This window comes from Bipolaris maydis (assembly GCF_028858645.1).
Source record: "Bipolaris maydis strain C4 unplaced genomic scaffold PSV08scaffold_1, whole genome shotgun sequence".
Classification (NCBI taxonomy): domain Eukaryota; kingdom Fungi; phylum Ascomycota; class Dothideomycetes; order Pleosporales; family Pleosporaceae; genus Bipolaris; species Bipolaris maydis.
This window is the reverse complement of record NW_027093857.1, coordinates 6,288-26,865: the sequence shown is the minus strand read 5'-3', so window position 1 is coordinate 26,865 and position 20,578 is coordinate 6,288. Positions and strand designations below refer to the sequence as shown.

The 20,578-nt window shown below is 38.8% G+C and overlaps 1 protein-coding gene across 1 annotated transcript; it reads left to right on the top strand.

Moving 5' to 3' along the window:
- Nucleotides 1-7,570: 7,570 nt before the first annotated feature.
- Nucleotides 7,571-9,955, top strand: PSV08DRAFT_242210 (uncharacterized protein; the record flags this gene model as incomplete). The annotated part of the gene is made up of 4 exons (XM_066092281.1): nt 7,571-7,874; nt 8,002-8,329; nt 8,378-9,686; nt 9,746-9,955. 4 exons carry the CDS (start codon nt 7,571-7,573, stop codon nt 9,953-9,955), a joined length of 2,151 nt encoding a protein of 716 aa, XP_065949889.1.
- Nucleotides 9,956-20,578: the final 10,623 nt, after the last annotated feature.

Below are 20,578 nucleotides of genomic sequence, written 5' to 3'. Positions count from 1 at the left end.
GACCATAATACGAATACTCAACGCTTGCCGACTGCTCTCTTAGCCTCACAGCAACTGGCCCGTCAATATTATCGTATGCAACCGTCCTTCCTGAGCCCTTGGCAGACTCAGCTACTAGTTACTGACATATCGCTCGGGACTCGAAGATGCGAATTGAGCCCTCTTCTAAGGCGGGAATGCGGCCGAAAGGCTGGTATTGACTGGCATAAGAAGCGTTAGTACATGTTTCTTAGTTGCTATCGGCGAGAATAATCAGCCGTCTTAACCTTCTATTTTCCTTTTACTATGTTAATGTCATATAGGTTGTAGTCGACACCGAGCTCTAGAGCCGTGAGAATAACTCGCTGCATGCATGCCGATTGAAGGGAACCTTGAATCTTGATGGACATGTCGTAGGTTTTAGGAACCGTCTGACGGAGGCTCGGCAGCGGAGGAAGCAATCTAGTGGGATAGCAACGGACATGGAGTTGTCAGTTTGTGCAATTTGTTTGCCCCTTCTGTCGGTTTGAGGTCTGATAGGAGCCAGGTTAAGACCAGATACTGCGAGTTCATAAAGAATCAATCTGATGGGTTTAGCATTTGGAGAGTGCTCAGGTGGTCGTGAGTGAACACGCTGGAGGTCCGCGGTGAACTATGATTGGCCAGTCCACCAATCTCGCTTTCCCCTACATGACTAAAGCAATAGAGGAAGCTGTCGAGATAATGACATACGGTTCCGCGTACACGAATCTCTAGAATGTAGAGAAGTACATAGCTACCTAGGAGAGAAGCGTGAGTGCTAAGAGAATAGGTACTCTATAATACAGACTACATTTAGGGTCAGCCTTTCCTCTATATATTTCTTTATCTAAATAGTCTAATAAACACAGCATTACAAGCGTCTTATGTCATACTATTAATTATTTTAAGAGTCTAGCATGCAAACAGTAATCTTTATAGCCCTTTCTATAGTACTAGGATAAAATATAAATACTAACTTCAAGTTTTTACAATAGATAGAAATAGTAGACTACTATTATTATTATTATTATTATTAATTAACGTCCTGTCTCAGCTGGTAGGCTATATAAGACGTGCAGGCTAGGCCTACAGGTAACTACGTAGTGCTATCAATTTGGTGTAGGTGGGGGAGGGGGCTATCTAAATCGAGGTGAGGCTCGTAGCCTAGTGTGGAGGAGGGTAGTAGGAGGTCTTGCGGGTGATAGGAGAGGTAGGCTGGGTGTAGGGCGAAGGCACCTAGTGTAGGTGTTGTCCTAGTTATCGAGGTTTCCTTTATACCAGGCCTGCGTTGCAGCCCTAGTTTCCTTAATAAAGGTAATAGTAGCCTGTACGCCTATTGTAGTATCTAGTAAGAAAGCTAGCGATAGGGGATCCTTTGTAGTTTCTTGCATCTTCTTCCTAGCCTCCTTGTATAGCGTGCAGCTAAGGAGGATATGTGCAGGGTCTTGGGTAGCTCTATAGTTGCAGGGGCAAGCTTTAGAGTCTACTTTTCCTCGCTTGAATAGGAAGTCTCGTAGATAGCAGTGACCTAACTTAAGCTGATAGAAGGCGCTAGAGGCTTCTCTACTAGTAGGAGGAGTAGCAATCTGCTTTCTAGTCTTCCACTTGTACCTTGCGGCGTAAGTAGTAGGATTTAGAGTAATAGCTTTTCTCCCGTATTGTCCTAGATAGCTAAGCCACTCTCGCTCGCCTAGCTGCTTTATTCGTGTGCCTATTACAGCTAGGCTCGTCCTGCTAGAGCTAGGATCTAGCTTTGTCGCCTCCTTTGCTAGCGCGTCTGCTCTCTCGTTTCCTATAACGCCCTGGTGTCCTGGTACCCACTGTATGGTAGGTAATATGCCTTTTTCTTGTAGCTTTTCTGCTGCTATAGTGCATCTGAGTTGCCACTCTTGCCCTGGGTAGTCAGAAGCAGTCTTTAGTCTGAGTATTGCAGCCTGGTTATCTGCATATATTCTAACTTCAAGGTAGTCGTCTGCTAGGTCAACAGCCTTTTCTAGGCCTAGGGTAATACCTTCTAGTTCTCCGTTGTAGACTAGCTGGTTGTATCCTATATTAGCCTTTTCTTGAGCTATAAGGCTAGCTCCTTTGTAGAGGGCTACTCCTACTCCTACTCCTTTGCCTTTGCTTGTAGCTGAGGCGTCTGAGTAGATAGAAAGAAGATGCTCGTCTTCTAGTAGTTCCTTGTGGTGCTCTGCTTCGCTTTCCTTTGATTTCTTAGATATATTAATCCTATAGGGCGTAGTAGCGCTCCAGGGCATAGAGGCGTAGTGCTGAATCTTCTCGCTATCTTCTGATAGAGCTGTTGAGATAGATCTAGTAATACGCTCTAGCTGCTTGCCTTGATTGCTATTGATAGCGATATTAAGAGGGTGGCTAGGAGCTAGCTTTCTTGCTCTAAAGGCGTATTGTCGTAGGGCGTTATTTAGCCTAATCCTAGGAGGGTAGAGAGCTGCTTCTACCTCGCTAGGTATAGCAGGCGAGGTTCTAAAGGAGCCTAGGATCTTCCTACAGGCTTGATTCTGCAGCTTCTGCCTTTGGTTAAGCGTTGTCTGCTGCTCTCTCCAGAAGATTTGGCAGCCGTAGTCAGCTACGCTGGTGACGCAGGCTAGGTAGAGCTGTCGTACTGCTCTAGGCGAGAGGCCTTTGTTTGAGTTAGCTAGCCTGCTAAGGCGGTGGAAGGCTGCGCTAGCCTGCTGGTTCCTAATGTAGCTGTGGTGCTTGAATTTAAGGCTGCAGTCAAAGTATATACCTAGCCATCTAACTAGCTCCTTAGACTGTACTATTTCCTGATTAGGTAGAGTAAGTACTCTAGCTTGATCCTTTCTAGATCTTGTCCAGTTTACTAGTTCAGTCTTTGAGCTATCGAACTGGATAGCTGACTCCCCTGCTAGTCTGAATAGATTCTGAATCTCCTTTTCTAGTAGCTTGATATTCCTTCTTACTGACGTAGTTGATATAGAGATCTGGAGGTCGTCTATATAAGAGGAGGAGTAGATATTCGCATTAGTCTGAATCGCCTTAAATAGTGGCTTTGAGTAGATCAGAAACAGGATAGGCGAGGCTGGGCTTCCTTGAGGGGTACCTGTCGAGATCTCCTGCGGCTCCTCAGTCTGTCCGTCAAAGGACAGCTGCAGTACTCTGTCCTCTAGGAAGGACTTTGTCCAGGCTAGTAGGCAGCAGGGGAGGCCTTGATCTCTCATGCCTTCAAGGAGCTTGTTTTTTGAGACATGATCGAAGGCTCCTTTAATATCAAGAAAGATAGTAGTAGTAATCTTCTGCTTTCTTTTCTGCTGCTGTATATTGTTATAGAAGAGTAGCGCAGCGTCGATAGCGGATTTCTTCAGTCTTCCTCCTAGTTGAGAGGGGTGGAGTAGATCTGTTGTTTCCGCTAGTGCGCCTAGTCTTCTAGCTACTAGTCTTTCTAGTACTTTGCCTAGGCAGTTTAGGAGTGAGATAACTCTATAGGCCTTAGGGATCGAGTAGTTAGGCTTGCTTGGCTTCTTTAGGATAACTCCCTTTGCTTTTCTCCAGCACCTTGGGTGGTAGCCTAGATTGAAGAAGGTGGAGTATATCCTAAATAGGGCTTCTGACTGCGCTAGGTAGGCCTTTTGGATCACCTCCTGGCTGATCAGATCAGGCCCTGGTGAGGTAGCCTTCACCTTGCAGCAGGCAAAGGAGAGTTCGTCCTTTGTTAGAGTAGGCCAGGTCCACTTGCTGTCTCCCCTGTAGGTGTGGAAGGAGGGGGTGGCTGTCGTAGGAGGCTGAGGAAAGAGATCCTCTCTAAAAGCCTTGCATTTCTCAGTAAACGTCTCCCTACCTTTAATAGTAGGTATTTGAGTACTAAGGTTATCTTTAGTGTATGCTAGTGCTTTAAAGATCTCTTTTGGTGAGTCTTTTCGAAGGAAGGCCTCCCAGTGGCTTTGCTTAGCTCGTTGAATAGCTTTTAAGTATCCATTTTTCGTACGTAGATACTCTCTTTTCCACTGGTAGAGAGAGCTATTATTTTCCTTTTCTACCTCCTTCTTGTAGGCTCTATAGGCTCTACTTAGTTCTCTCCTACGGCTATCTAGCTCGCTAGTCCACCAGGGCTTTGTCTTTGGCTTTAGGTTGACTAGTGGAGTTGACTTTTCTAGTGCGCTCTGTATAGCCTTCGTAAGATCTTCTCCTAGCTTATCTAGCTTAGTTTCTAGCGCGATATTTTGTCCTAGAATAAGCTTTCTTGAGGTGTAGTTTGAATAAGGAGGTAGTGTCGACAGTCGCTTTTCTAGATCTAGGGCTTTGATCTCCTGTCCTAGCGTCTCCTTGAAAATCGTCCAGTCCGTTCGTTTAGTATTATACTGTTTTGGCTGGCTAGGCAGCTGGCTAGGCAGCTGACTAGGTAGCTGGCTAGTAGTATAGGTACTAAATAGTATTGCGTGGTGATCAGATCCTACTTTAGGTATAGTCTGCCAGTCCTGGATACTAGCAGCTATATTATTGGTTGCAAAAGTAAGATCTAGTACGCTCTCTTTCCGCATATGAGACCTAAAGAAGGTGCCTACCCCTAGAGTATTTAGTAGAGTGAGATTTTGCGCGTCTATCCAATCTACTAGCTCCTCCGCTAGTGTACTAGGGCTGCGCTCCTCTAGGCTCCACCTAGGATGGTGGGTGTTGAAGTCTCCTAGGATGATTGACTGAGGTTGTAGAGTCTCCTGTAGGAGGCGCCTCTGGATTGTCGTCTTATTTTGGCCTTCTAGAAGGCTTTTCTCGTTATAAATGTTATATATATAGAAGTTAGAAGTAGAGGCTAGTACTTTAATAGCTAGAAAGTCGTTATCGTTGCTAATAAAAGGAATAACCTCTACTTCTAGATCTTTCCTAATATAGAAGAGTACTCTAGGCCTTAAGGAGGAGTCCTCTAGGGTAGGTAGTATCTGAGTAAAGTTCTGGTGAGCGATAGATCTAGTGCTTGAGTAGGAGGATCTCTTGAGTAGCCAGGGCTCCTGTACTGCGACGATTTTGGCGTCTACTTTAATAGCTAGGTCTAGCGCGCTCTCAGTAGCAGAACTACTTCTATTAACATTTATTTGTAGGATCTTTAACATCCTAGTTAGTAGGGCCTGTCCTAGTAGTCCTAGCTATAAGAATATCGCAGCTAGAGCTATTTGCCGCGTGAGGCTTACTGCAGTTAACGCACTTAAAGATAGTGTGTACGCAGGCTTTGCCTTTTATAGGGCAGGAGTTGCATTTATAGTAGACTACTAGGAAGTATTTATAAGTAGCTTTTAAGATAGTAAAGGCTACCTCTTAAAGAGTTTTTAAATAGAGAGTATAGTACTACTTTAAAGAAAGGGGTATTATAATAGGCTAAACGCCTTTTAGATAAGATACTTAATAGAATATTAATTAACTTATAAGAACCTAAGTACTACGCTAAGCACCTAGGCTATTACTAACCACATAAACGACGCTTAGGAGGTACTAATAGGCTATACCTTATTAGCCTAATAGTTGCTTAGGTAACTACTTATATATAGATAGCTACGTAGCCTAGAAGCTTAGCTCTCTATTAAATATAACCTCTTATATACCTCGCGATTATTCCCTAGAGCGTAGCCTCTTATAAGTAGAATAGTAAACTATAGTTATAATAAGAATATATTGCGTAAAGCACTTCTATACCCATATATTCGCTATATCGTCTTATCTTATTAACAGCGCGAATCTATTTAAATATAATGTTAAGATAAAAAACTATAAAATAGAGCAAGCTAAGTATAAGATAGAGTAGGTTAAGCTATACAAGATAGTTCTCTCTATCTAGATAACTATAGCCTACCTACTCTAGTACTCTTACTATATCTAGAGATAGCTACTTAGAGAGTAGATTAAGAAACTACGCGCTAAATTATAGGTTATAAATAACTATATCCTCTCTACGATACTTTCTTTATGGTAATAATTCCTACATAATATAATAGACAGCTTCTTTTCGAGGTTATATAACTTATTACGTGCTAGGTTTATACTTTGCTAATTACTTTTTACTAACTTTACAAGGCTCTCTTGCAAGCTATAAAAGCCTCTGGAGAGCTACAGTTAGGAATAGGCTAGAAGAGAGGAACCATAAAATAGTATGTTCAAAAGCAGGCGTAAAGTCAAACCCCTTCATGCGGTTCATGACCTCAAACTGAGCATTAGGTAGCATCTTTTTTTTAATCTATACTCCTAGAGCATTAAAAAAGAGTAATTAATGAAGGATAGCTATATATCAATGTGTAACTAGCTCTAGTATTGTATTTGCTCTAGTAAGTCTAACTTCAATGAGAATGTAGGACATTTTCAGGCTACCAAATACTGGGTTTGGCATTGCGCAATAGAAAGGAGTCTTACGTTATTCACTATGCTAGAAAATGCGCGATACAAGGGATTGTTTTGCAATTTTACGCGAGACGTAAAGCGTAAATGAAGGAGCTTCCATTTAACCTTTAATAGGTTAACCTGCTTACTTAGGTTTAAGCGCAATCGCCTATGTAGGAGGGTATGTAACTGGCGATCCTTCATCTAATCATTTATAGGTTACTGTCCATGGCTAAATTATAATTTTTGTAGGAGATATAGAACTCTCATAGTCTCAGAGTTTAGTTTTGAGAATAGTATGTTACACCGTATCGCCATCATTTCCTCACTTTCCATTAGTCAGAGCCCTTCGACATCTCTATATTTGGTCCGCTAAAAGCAGCCTATCAAGATCACGTGCAAAGTCTAGGGCGTAGAGGCGTAGGAACGATTAGAAAAGGACACTTTGCATATCATACAGTCCAGCAAAGGAGCGTACTTTCACGTTGCAGAATATACGATCTGAGCCAGGGAGGCTGACGGCCTAGATAATACAAAATCTCTCATCCAGTCCTTAGGATGAAACCCACGCGATAGGGCAACACCGAGTCCGCAGCCATGATCCAATGACAAGCCTGGGTATGCAAGGCGCACGCTTCTGACGCACTAGCGTCACGCTAGTGCTATTGATAAGCGGACAGGCCACCCTACGCACATATCTCCCTACTGTACGGAGTACTGTAGTATCAATCTACCTTTTAGGAATCGACCCACATTCAACCCACAGTCGTGCCTTGACAGCTCAGGATTCATCTGAATGTTGTTCTAATGTAATCGCTTCTACCTGCCAAGCGTCTTATACGAACCTCCCCTTGTCTTATTTTCTGTAACGCCTAAGTCGGCCCGAGTCACAATAACCTGACACACCCGCTTTACTGCTGTAAAGAGGTGGCATGAATGAAATCAAACTGCTCGGCGAATCTTCCACCTAGATCGACCATTTTTTGGACAAAATATGCGCTCTGCATAGCCCTATATCGGGGATGCGTTCATCTCACTTCCTTTTAAGTTTTAAGAATGTCTCAGGCAGAACAATGCAAACAACAAGATATGAGAAGAACGCACTAGTTTTGCTCCTGTTAAGATAATACAATAAGTATATAAAAGCTTAGGTTTGTAGTCACTCTCTAAAGCCTGGAATTCAGTCTACATGAACACTCCTTCATTGTTCCCATTCTAACAGGCTTCCCAAATGTTTTGTACTTCGCTTCTTGCCCTCATTACTTTCGCCATTTCGGCGGCTTGCCATTCTATCCCCGCAAACATAGGAGAAGATATTGCGCTGCTGGCAGGCAATCACCGCTTGATCTCGAAAAGGGCATTGTCATCCTTTGCTGTTGTCGTCCCTCCCAGTGCCCTGGGCTGTTCTGATACTCAAATATCTCAAATAACAAGCGCTATTGACGACGCCAAGGCTCTTGCTAGGGCGGCTTCTAACGCCTTGGGCATTACCGGCAGCGAAAATTCTTTAGCCTATCAAGCATTCTTTGGAAGAGGTAGTTATATCAATATCCTCCTCTGTTAATCTATATCACTGACCGACTCTCTACATAGGAAACGCTAATTCCGCGACTAGACTCGCCATTAAATTGAACAATTATGATGCACTGATTTCGACCCTAGCACCAGCCACTCAACAGGTTGACGCTGTTAAATCGGACAATCTTGACCCAATTGGCCTCACCTACGCTTGCGCCGCTGGGACTGTATTGTGCCCGGGAGGGGTGATAGCGTCCGCTTACCAAAACGGAGCGAACGCTCTTTCAGGAAATATTATATTTCTTTGTCCAGAGTTTTTTGAATTAAATGACCAGCCTACAATGGTGTCAGCTTGGAACCAAGAAAGGTTTTTGCCCTCTCAGGGCTTCGTCATGTTGCACGAGGTTCAGCATCTTTCTGCTATTGTGGGTGAAGCTAGACGATGCAACGACGAATGCTATGATATCTCATGGTCAGTCACACCAATTTGCTTCTTTGGACACGTGCTAAATGACTGTAGCTGTCTAGCGCTGCCTGACGCCCAGAAAATCACCAACGCCGAGAATATGGCCTATTTCGCTGCTCAAATCCTAGCTGAACCGACGACTGGGAACCCCACATCCGACAGCAGCTGTGGTACACAGAAACGTTCTAGAATAATAGCCAGCGCTGACGATTACTACGCGAGGCTCCGAGGGCGCCATGACCACTTACCGTCAGGCTTTATTAAAAGACAAGGAGGAAATATCAAGGCATCATCCACGGCGAGGCCAGCAAATAGCAGCTCAGTGGTTGTAACACAGTCAAGCTCGCCTACCCCGCCCAGAAATAGCAGCTCAGTGGTTGTAACACAGTCAAGCTCGCCTACCCCGCCCAGAAATAGCAGCTCAGTGGTTGTAACACAGTCAAGCTCGCCTACCCCGCCCAGGAATAGCCGCTCAGTGGTTGTAACACAGTCAAGCTCGCCTACCCCGCCCAGGAATAGCCGCTCAGTGGTTATACCACAGTCAAGCTCGCCTACCCCGCCCAGGAATAGCCGCTCGGTAGTTATACCACTATCAAGCTCGCCTACCCCACCCAAAAATAGCCCATCATCAGCATCAACCACCTCGTCAGCACCACAGCAGAAAGGATCTCCCAGTTCGCCAGTGGGCTCCCCCTCATCATCGCCCACTACATCACCGTCACAACCGCCGCCAAGTCCACCCCCTACACCAGCGCCAACAAGCGATAGCCAGCAGATAACGAGCCCAAAACCAACTTCCAGCAGCGCCAGTAATGACGGCGGTGGGGCTTCCGCACCAGCACCAGAACCAGCACCAGCACCAGCACCAGAACCAGCACCAGCACCAGCACCAGCACCAGCACCAGCACCAGCACCAGTTCCAGTTCCAGTTCCAGTTCCAGCTCCAGGGCCAGGTGACGGAAGCAATCCCACAGGACATAGCGATGCGCCAGAACCAACAAGCCATTCTCCCACTCCCAGCACTAGCACTCCCAGCACTAGCTGTCCTTCAATTGATGCTCCAACAGCCACCAGCGTTCCCACAGATCAAGACGGTTTGAATTCAGCCCAGATCGCAGAAATTATTTCTCAAGACGCAACGCTGCGCGGGTCGACTTCTTCGTCAGCAGCAACTACCACACCTCCTCAAAGTCAACACGCAAGTGAACCTCCGACCATTACTCCTGCGGGGCCATCTACTTCAACCTCGACACTCTACGCCCTTGCGACAGGTGCCACTGGTGGTCAAATCGATTGCTTCCCTGGGAGCATTCCATTTAGCGATTTTCAGAATGGTCAGGGTAATTTCAATTATCAGTTCACAGTAAGACATAAAATCTTCTACGGCCGCCATTTAAGACTATCAAAGCTAATAACGTATAGCTGGACTCACCTGTGAGTTCTTTTACAGTTGGTGGTGATGATTCATCATCAGACGGCCCGTTCCTTTTTCAGGGGTCGGGAAAAACAGGTAGCGGTAGTGGGAACTTTACTATGTCGAGTGGAGATTCCCCTTTTTCCACCTGTGTAACAAACAACGGCGATAATGTCGCTAATATCAACATGTCTATCTTTACTCTAGTTATTAGCTAGTTTTGTCACGTATGAAACTCGAACCACTGCTAAGCTAAGCGAGGCGTGAGCCTAAGCGAAGTGGATCGTGCGGGAACATTAAAAATTCTAGTATAAGTGTAACGGGCTGAACGCCCTTTACATAAGATCCTTGATAGAATCTTAGTTCACTTAAGGTACTTAATAGGCTATGCCTTATTAGTCCGATAGTTACTTAGGTAACTACTTATAGATAGATAGCTATATAGCTTATTATTATTATTATTCCATTATAGTCCTGTATCAGCCGTTGGCTATGTAGGACTTTGGCCGACGGCCGTTCTATCTAACTAGTTACAATTTGATACTTTGTGCTGTATTGCGTGACTGTGGTGCTTCGGCCTATATCTAGCTAAGCTGTTGCTAGCTTTCTAGACGCCTGGTGCTTAAGAGCAGTTTGGTAACAGGGAGAGATGTAGGGCAGCTAGGCTTCCTTCCAGCGAGCTCTCTTAGGGAGAAGGAAATAGTGCTAAATATTTCAAATTTTTAACTATTCTTTTTTTTTTCCTTTTTTTTTTTTTTTTTTTTTTTTTTCCTCTTTTGTTATTGTTTTTCTTATTTTTCTTTCTAGCCTTCTTGGCCGAGATGCCACTTTCTTGTTCCTATCCGCGTGCTAGTAATAAAAGCTAATGTAGCTTCTATACCGCTCGTGGTATGGAGTAGTCGTGGGAGTTTGAGTATTTTTTGGTTTAGAGTCTTTTTAAGCTGGTTTCTTTCTACGCTGTAAAAGCCGCAGTATCGAAGTAGGTGCTCTGCAGTTTGCGGTTTCCCACATCTACAAAGGTCGCATTCTCTTCTCTTTACTCTCTTTAGGTAGGAGTTAAAGTATCCGTGCCCTATCTTAAGAGAGTAGAAGGAGCTTAAAATGTCTCTTTTCGTGCCTCTAGGGATTGCTAGTTGGTTTTTGAGCTTTAGATCGAAGATAGCTCCGTAGCTGGTCTTCTTCTCTCTTACTTTTTCTCTATACTTTCTCCACTCTTCTGCCTGGCTAGCTCGTTGGAGGAGCTTAATCTTAGTGCCTAGGAAGGCTAGGCTTGTTTGTGATTTTTTTGGTGTTTGTTTTGTAGCTTCCTTTGCTAGAGCGTCTGCTCTTTCATTTCCTTCTATGTCTGTATGGCCTGGTGCCCATTTTAAGAAGATCTTTGCTTTTCTGTTAAGGATAGCTTTGGCTGCTTTTTGGCACCGAATTACCCATTGTTGGCCTGGCTTATCTGATAGACTTTGGAGCCTATAGATGGCAGCTTGGTTGTCAGCGTAAACGTGGATATTCTGGTCTTTTTGGGCTGTTTTAGCAGCGTATTCAAACGCTGCTGTAACGCCCTCAAGCTCTCCGTTATAGACTAGTTGTTGCTCGCCTATGTTCTTTGTCTCTGCGTAGATTTCTTCTTGGTTAGGGTTATAGACCGCTAGGCCTACTCCTATCCCATCTCTGTCTTTAGTTTTAGAGGCGTCTGAGTAGATTACTATAGAGTTATCCTCTATTGTTTGGATATAATCTTTGTGGGCGGCTGCCTCTTCTTCTTTGGATTTCTTTGATATAGAGATATTGTAGTTAAGAGAGTCCCATGGTCTGAACCTATATGAGATGATCTCTTCTATCTCTTTGGTAGATGGGATGGAGCTTGTGATAGCGCGTAGTTGTCTTGGTTTATTTGGCTGTTTTGATTGCTGAAGGGTTGTTTTTTGTAGCCTTGCAATAGCTTTTGTAATTGGATGGGTTGGAGCTAGTTGTATAGCTCGTAGAGCGTATTTTCGATTCGTTTGGCTTAGCCGTACGGCTGGTGACGGCAAGCTAGCTTCGATACTTGTTGGGATAGCTGGAGCTGTTTTAAATACTCCTAGTACCTTTCTACAAGCCGCGTTATGCAGCGGTTGAAGCTGATCTTTAATAAAGCTCTGGTTGCGCCAATAGATTGGCGACCCATAGTCTGCAATGCTGGTGACGCATGCTAGGTATAGTTGTCTGATAGCAAAGGGAGATAGCCCGCGGTCGATGTTAGCTAGTCTCCCTAGTCTATTAAAAGCTGTTTTTGCTTGGCTAGCTCTAATAGCTACGTGCTCTCTAAAGGATAGCTTATTGTCGAGGTATACCCCTAGCCACTTAATCGTATCTTTGTGGTATATTTTCTCCTTGCTAGGGAGTTCTAGAGGTATTTCTTTTCTTCTTTTGTTTTTTGTATAGTGGATTAGCTCTGTCTTTGCTATGTCGAATTCGATTGCTAGTTGTTTTCCTTTTGTAACTAGTTTGTTAACCTCGCGTTGTAGTATCTTCACGTTTTTCTTAATAGACGTTGACGAGGTTGTGATTGAGATATCGTCGATATAGGATAGCTGGAATCCATCTATTTGAGGGAATAGGTCTCTAATATAGATGAGAAAGAAGATTGGCGAGACTGGGCTGCCTTGTGGGATGCCCGCGTTAATCTCGCTAAACTCTTCTATTTGGCCGTCAAAGGCAAGCCTTAGAGATCTGTTAGATAGAAAGGTTTTAGCCCAAGTGATTAGGCTGATAGGTAGGCCTAGTCTTTTTAGTGTATCTAGGAACTGATTGTGCGAAACGTGGTCAAACGCTCCTTTAACGTCTAGAAAGACTGTTGATGTAGTATAGCCTTGTTGTTTTTGGTGCTGGATCTGATCTACAAGAAGTAGAGCTGCGTCTATAGCTGATTTCTTTAGTCTCCCTCCTATCTGCGAGTCGTGTAGGAGGTTGGTAGTCTCGGCTAGGTAGCCGAGTCTTTTAGCTATTATCCGTTCTGTTACTTTCCCTAGGCAGCTTAGTAGAGTAATTACCCTATAGGCCTTTGGGGTAGAATAGTCGGGCTTGGACGGCTTCTTTAGAATAGCTCCTGTAGCTCTTCTCCAGCAGGTTGGGTGGTATCCGTAGTTGAATAGCAGAGAGTAAGCTTTGAAGAACGTATTTGGCTGAGCTTGGTAGGCTGCTGTGATAATATCCTGTGATAAAGCGTCTGGGCCTGGTGAGCTACTTTTAACCTTATTAGAGCAAGCGCGTTCTAGCTCAGTTGTTGATAGCGCTGGCCACTCCCACTCTTTCTCTTGGTGGTTATTAAAGCTTGGTAGTGCTGTACTTGGTGGCGGTGGAAATAATGCTTTTCGAAAGGCTTTGCACTTTCCTTTAAAAGAGGTTTCTAGCGTCTCTCCCTGGATAGGAGGGATTCTTTCTACTCTCTTTTCCTTTGTATAGTCCATAGCTTTAAAGATAGATTGTGGGTCTTCTTTTTCTAGGAAGTTACTCCAGTGTTCTCTTTTAGCTCTCTTAATTGCCGTTTGGTACGTTGTTCGCGCTAGAAGGAAGTCTCTCTTAAAAAGATAGGCTTCTTCTATAGAGGTAGCTTGAAGTTGTTGTGCGAATATTCTTTGGCAGTGAGATACGTTTCTTCGTAGCTTAGTTAACTCCTGGTTCCACCAGGGCTTTGCTTTTAGCCCTTCTTTTAGTTGTGGAATAGCTTTATCTGCGGCTTGTTGGATTACTAGCGTAATAGCTTCTCCAATTGCGTCTAGTTGCAGCTTTAGCTTATTATCTTGGCCTAGGAGTAGGTTTCTTGAATCTGCTTTTCTTGGTTGGTGGATCTGATCTAGCGATTGTAGAGCTGCGTTGCTCTGGATAGCTTTGCCTAGCTCTTCTCTAAATAGGTCCCAGTCTGCCCTTTTTGTATTGTATCTTGTTTGGTTAGTAGGGCTATTAACTAGGTCCTTTGTTGTCTGGATTGAGAAGAGTATCCCATAGTGGTCAGATCCTGTTTCTGTTGTTGTTTGCCAGTCTCTTACTTTCGCGGCTAGGTCTGGTGTGGCGATAGTTAGATCTAGCGTTGTTTCTCTAGACAGGTGCGGTCTAAAGAAAGTGGCTGTTCCTGGCGTGTTAAGGAGGCTAAGGTCCTGGTCTTCTATCCAATCTGCTAATAGCTGGCCGTCTTGGCTAGTTTTACAGCCTGGGTCCCACCAAGGGTGGTGCTCGTTGGCGTCTATTAGTAGTAAGGTGGATATTGGTAGCTGAGTATTAGCGAGTAATCTTTGAAAGGTTTTTATATTTTCTGCGTTTTTTTGGTTGTATACGTTGTAGATGTTGAACTTTAGGCGTCCTTCTTGAATCGTGATAGCAATAGCGTCGTGGTCACCTATCTCCTCTCGCTGGCTAACCTCTGCTGTTAGAGATCTAGATATATAAAATAGAGCTCTTGGGCGGAGGTTTGGGTCTACTTTTGGAAAGATTTGGTAGAAGCTCTGGTGGGCTATTGACCTTGGGGCTTCGTAGTTATTACTGCTAGAAGGTGCAATCCACGGCTCTTGGATTGCGATAATGTCCACTTTAAGTTCAATTGCTAGTTGTAGCGTTGACTCTGTAGCGTGCATACTTTTGTTTAGGTTTACTTGTAGTACTTTAAGGTTTTCTACCATTATTTAAGCTATATAGCTTAGAAGCTTAGCTCTCTATTAAATATAACCTCTTATATACTAAGCGACACATATACTAACTTTGAGTTTTCTAAAATAGGTGTAATTTTAGCTTAATATATACAAATCCATCCTAAGAAATCGATTGCAACTAGTGCTAAGTTGTTGTTAAGAGTATAGCTTAAGTAGAAGTAATATAAGACCTCCGGTGTTAAGCTTCTTATTAGTTAGTTTTCGCAGATAGAGCGGCAGGGTGCAATATAGTAGATAGTAACGTGCAAGTAGAATAACTCTCTATATTATACTTACACTTAAAACTTAAGTTAAATACATTAAGCTATAAGGGCTTAATGCCTATGCTATATACTATAGAGTAGAAGTAATCGTGTATAATTAATATAGTAATTATAAATAATTAGGTAGAAGGCGTAGTTTTAATTAGCTATTAAAGTAATTATATATAATTAATAAAGTAATTATTAATAATTACGCTCTAATTAGCTAGATATATCTAATCGTATATAATTAGTTTTATAACTATAGTATAGTTAAAAGATTATAGCATAGCCTTATTCTTTAGATTCTCTAAACTAATTACTTATAAGTAGTTTACTGTTACACGGGGTTTAGTGCCGATACTTCTCTAAGCTCGATCTAGGTTAGGGCGAGTGAGATGGTGTGAAGAGCGCTGTGAGGTAGTTATCTAGCGATATAGTAGAGTGGGCGTGCTTAGATAGAAAGTAATAATAAGTTAATAATTCCTAATCTATATTAAATAGACTAATAAGTATTAATCTTATAAAGTTAAGTAACTAGTAAGAAAGTATAATTTAAGTTAACTATAACGAGAGTAAATAATAAAATCTATCTATCCTTATATCCTTATTGCTTCTAGTCCTACTATTAGAATATTAACCTACTATTACTAATAGTTATCTCTACTTCTAATAGCTGCTATTATATATAGGTCCTACTATTACTAATGGCACTATCTTAGCGTAATAGTATATTACGTAACTTAGTCCTGCGATATCTATCCTTCCTATTAGGATCCTAAGTAGTTTCCTAACTAACTATTATTATATCTAGGGAGTAAATCCTTCTACTTATTACTTATAACATTACCTCCTCTCTTAGAGCTATTATCTTAATACCTTAAGTTAATATTTTCCTATACCGCGTATTAAAGCGCTAGCTATATATAAGGTCTTAGTACGCTTATTATATTATACGCTTGTTTTCTCTTATACCTTCTTAACTATACCTAAGGTCCTATCCTCTTACTATATTTATACCTAGAGTCTAACTTCTAAGCGCTACGCTCGTGCTAACTATATAAAAGAGTAGAGGAATAAAATAACTTTCTATTATAAGCGTTATAAGGAGAAGAATCTTCGTTATTTTATAGACACTACTACTAGGTATTATACTAATTATATTTCTATTACTATATTATATAGTCTTTTTATATTTAAAGATAAGTAGGAGAAGGTTTAAGCTAAGAAGCGTATAAAGCGTTTAGAGGTTGCGCAGTTAAAGGCTTAGCTAGCTTAAAGTAAATTAGAACTTCTAGAGGTTAAGGCGCGAGAGTAAGAATTTATTAATTAAGATCTTACTATCTTAAATCTTTAAGATCGCGTAAAAGAGTAGGCTAAGAGGAACTTCGCCTCTAGTACGGACCTTTCTATTACTATATTATTACTATCTAGACTAATAGCTAATCTAGGCTAGTTATAGGCTAACTCCTTTAATTCTTTATCCCTTAATTACTTTCTTTCTCTTAAGAACCTAGTCCTCTCTTCTCTAAGTGCTACTAATAATACACTTATATTAATTTCTTATAGTTTATTAAATTTCCTTTTAGTTCTTAAGTATTCTAGCTATCTAGCTATTCTTACTATTTAACTAAGTATTTCTATTAATAACTAATTTTCTATAAGTTCTTAACTACTTTAACTATATACTTATTATTCTTAAGTTTAATATCTTCTACTAGTTTAGCGTCCTAAGGTACTAGTTCTAAAAGCTTCTTATAGAATATAGAGTATACTTTTATACTTAGTAGTAGCTATAGTTTATAGTTTATTAGCTCTATTTTCTCTAAGATCTTAAATAGTTCTACTTAGAGATTATCTAGTTTCTTATATAGTTTTTTAGTTTTTAGGTTCTATCTTAATAGAAAAACTTTATCCTCTTCTTTAAAGGTTAGTCTCTTAATTCTTAGCCTATTTACTACTTTAGACGTTATAAGGTTCCTTTAAGTAATATACTTACTTAGTTCTTTATATAATTTTTATAAAAGGCGTGCCTTCTTATTTATATTATTAGTAATACTTTTAATATCTTTTAGATTCTAATAAGCTACTAGCTTATATCTATAGTTTATATAGTATAATAACTACTTTATTATTGCTAATTTTATACTATTATAAGCTAGTTACGCTACTAGTAAGTACTTAATCTAGTTATTTTATAACTTATTAATGTATATCTATAAATACTACTCTAATATTTAATTTATTTATTCTATCTAGCTATCTATTTCTAGGTAGAAGCTTATTAAAAGCTTCTTCTTTATATCTAATTTTATTAGAAATATTATCTAATATAAGAATATAAATAGCTTATCTCTATCTATAATAAATTCTTTAAGTATTTTATACTCTAACACTAGTGCCTTATAAACCTTATACGCGTATTCTTTTACTATAATTATTTCTTCTATAGGTATAAACTTTACTTCTTTAGTTAATTAATATAGAATAACTAAGACTATATTATATAGTTATTTAGATTCTAGTTTTTATAATTTTAGAAGCTTTACTATAAAGTCTATTATTATACTTATCTATAGTCTAGATAGTAGCTATAAGAGCTATAATAGATTATAGGGCTTATATCTCTTAAGCTTATTCTAGTAATATACTAAATAGTTACTTAGTATTTTCTATACCTTTATATATATATATAGTATAGTAAATACCTTTAATAGTTATCTTACTATATCTTTAATTTCTATATATCTATACTTAGAGGACTTATATAATTTTTTAATAAGATCTAGTCTTATATATAAGAGTATATATATTTAATCTTTTAAAACTATATATTAGTACTTCTATTGGTCTTATAATAGTCTATTAGAGCTCTTAAGCTTAAACTACTAGCTATTAGCTTTCTCTTACTACTACTATTAAAGCGTTATTACTTAGTAAACTATTGTAGTTACTATTTTAGCTAGCTCTAGCTAATTATACTTAAGACTACTATTAGGTATCTATCTTAGTATTATTTTATAGAGTTTCTTATAACCTTTTTCCTATAAGTTATTTTATTAACTAAGAGTATTTACTACTCTATTAAGCGTTATAGCTCTATAGGTAATTTTAAAGTTAAACTAAGCTAGTATCTCTACCTATTATACTTATTATTAATTAAGTTTCTTTATTATTATAAAACTTATTAAATTCTAGTAATTAGTAAAAACTTTAATTATATTTGGAAGTCTAAATAAGTATACTTTCTATTATTTAAAGGTATTAACTACTTCTAGTAGTTCCTTATTATAAATATTATAATTAAGTTCTACTCTTAAGAACTTTTATAAATAGTAGAATACTAGTCTCTATTTCTTATCTATATACTACTATAATAATATAGCTCTAAGTGCGTAGTTAGACGTATTAGTCTTAACTTTAGTAGGTTGCTAAGAGCTATATATCTTAAGTACTAGCGCCTCTAAGAATATTTACTTAATTTAATTAAAAGCCTTCTAATATTTCTATTTCTATTTAAAACTTATTTCCTTTTTTATTATCTCTATAAGAGGTACTATAATCTTTAAGTAATCTTTAATAAACTTTTAATAATAGTTTATAAATTCTAGAAAGGATTAAATATTCTTAACTATATTAGGTTCTAGCTATTTTTATATAGTCTATATCTTCTTAGAGTTTATTTTTACTCTTTTAGTTAAAATAATAAATTTAAGAAATTTTATTTCTTACGTATAAAACTTATACTTTCTTAGTTAAAGGTATAGCTTATATTTCTTAAGCTTTTATAAAATCTTTTTAATATACTTAATATATTCTTCGCGTATACTATTAGAGTATACTAGTATATTATCTAGATATATAGTAGTAAAGATTCTAAATTATTTATAGAGCGCGTTATTAATAACTAATTAAAAGGTTACTAGTATATTTATTAACCTAAATAGTATAACTATATATTTAAAGAGTCTATACTTTATCTTAAACCCTATTATCTACTTATAATCTTTCTTAATTCTAATTTAGTAAAATTCTTCTTAAATATTAAACTTTATAAACTACTTTACTCTTTAAAGTTAGTCTATAAGCTCTATAATTAGTAGTAAGAAATATTAATTTTTCTAAGTAACGCTATTTAACCTTCTATAGTTAATATATAGTTACTACTTCTTATTAGGCTTCTTTATAAATAATATAGGTGAGGCTATTAGGCCTAATTCTAGTTAGATAAATCTTTTTTTTAAGTTCTTCTAAAGGTACTTCTATAGCTTAGTATTATACTTAGGTACTATAAAGTATATTTCTTCTAAGCTTAACTTTACTCTCTTCTCTAATATAATCTTATAATTCTAATTTTAGTATTCTACTAAGTCTATTACTTTATTTTTCTTAAATAGTTCCTTAAACTCTAATATTTAGTATTCTACTAGAATTACTAGTAGTAGTTTATTATAAATAGATATAACTTATAGTACTAGTCCTTTTTTTATAGTTGCGACCTACTATATCTAGATAACTTTTACTTTCTAAGAGTCCTTTATATAGATTCTTATAATTTTATATAGTAAAATTATATTAAATCTCTTATCTAGGTATACGCGTTAATCTATTAGGTATATTTCTTATTATATACTAATAACCTTATATATAGGTTCTTAGCTATATATTAATTTCTTTTACTAGTTAATAGTAGAGTTATACTCTAATAACTAGTTATAGCTAATTATTATCTTAGTCTTACTAAGATCTATAATACTAATCTTTATTTAGCTTTCTTAACTAGCTAGGCGTAATAATACTACCTTAGTCTTAAGTTAAATCTAACTATTCTTATATATTATAAGACTATTATTAGCTAATACTACTTATATTAGTACCTTCTTAGTCTAATAGAGTATATTATTCTTCTCTACTACGTGGGGTAAAATAATAGTTTATATAGCTCTACTATCTATAAGCGCTATTACTTTATATTTATTTATAAGTACTATAGCTTATAGCTATAAATCTTATACTTCTAGTTTACGTACTTTCTTAAGAGTTATTTTAAAACTACCTTTACTAGCGTAACTCTATCTCTAGTAGTATCTTAGTTTTTTACCTACTTATCTTTTCTCTATTTAGGAAAGTAGCCTTTACTATCTTTAGTAGAATAGTATATTATATACTAATTATTATAATAGAAGCTCTAATAGATATTTTAGTATAGTATATTCTCTTTTATAAACTCTTTTATTAGACTTAGCTTCTTTATTCTATAAATTAAGTATCTATCTACTTTATAGATATTTACTTACTACTACTATCTTTCTTGATATTAAAGGAGCCTTCGATCATGTCTCAAAAAACAAGCTCCTTGAAGGCATGAGAGATCAAGGCCTCCCCTGCTGCCTACTAGCCTGGACAAAGTCCTTCCTAGAGGACAGAGTACTGCAGCTGTCCTTTGACGGACAGACTGAGGAGCCGCAGGAGATCTCGACAGGTACCCCTCAAGGAAGCCCAGCCTCGCCTATCCTGTTTCTGATCTACTCAAAGCCACTATTTAAGGCGATTCAGACTAATGCGAATATCTACTCCTCCTCTTATATAGACGACCTCCAGATCTCTATATCAACTACGTCAGTAAGAAGGAATATCAAGCTACTAGAAAAGGAGATTCAGAATCTATTCAGACTAGCAGGGGAGTCAGCTATCCAGTTCGATAGCTCAAAGACTGAACTAGTAAACTGGACAAGATCTAGAAAGGATCAAGCTAGAGTACTTACTCTACCTAATCAGGAAATAGTACAGTCTAAGGAGCTAGTTAGATGGCTAGGTATATACTTTGACTGCAGCCTTAAATTCAAGCACCACAGCTACATTAGGAACCAGCAGGCTAGCGCAGCCTTCCACCGCCTTAGCAGGCTAGCTAACTCAAACA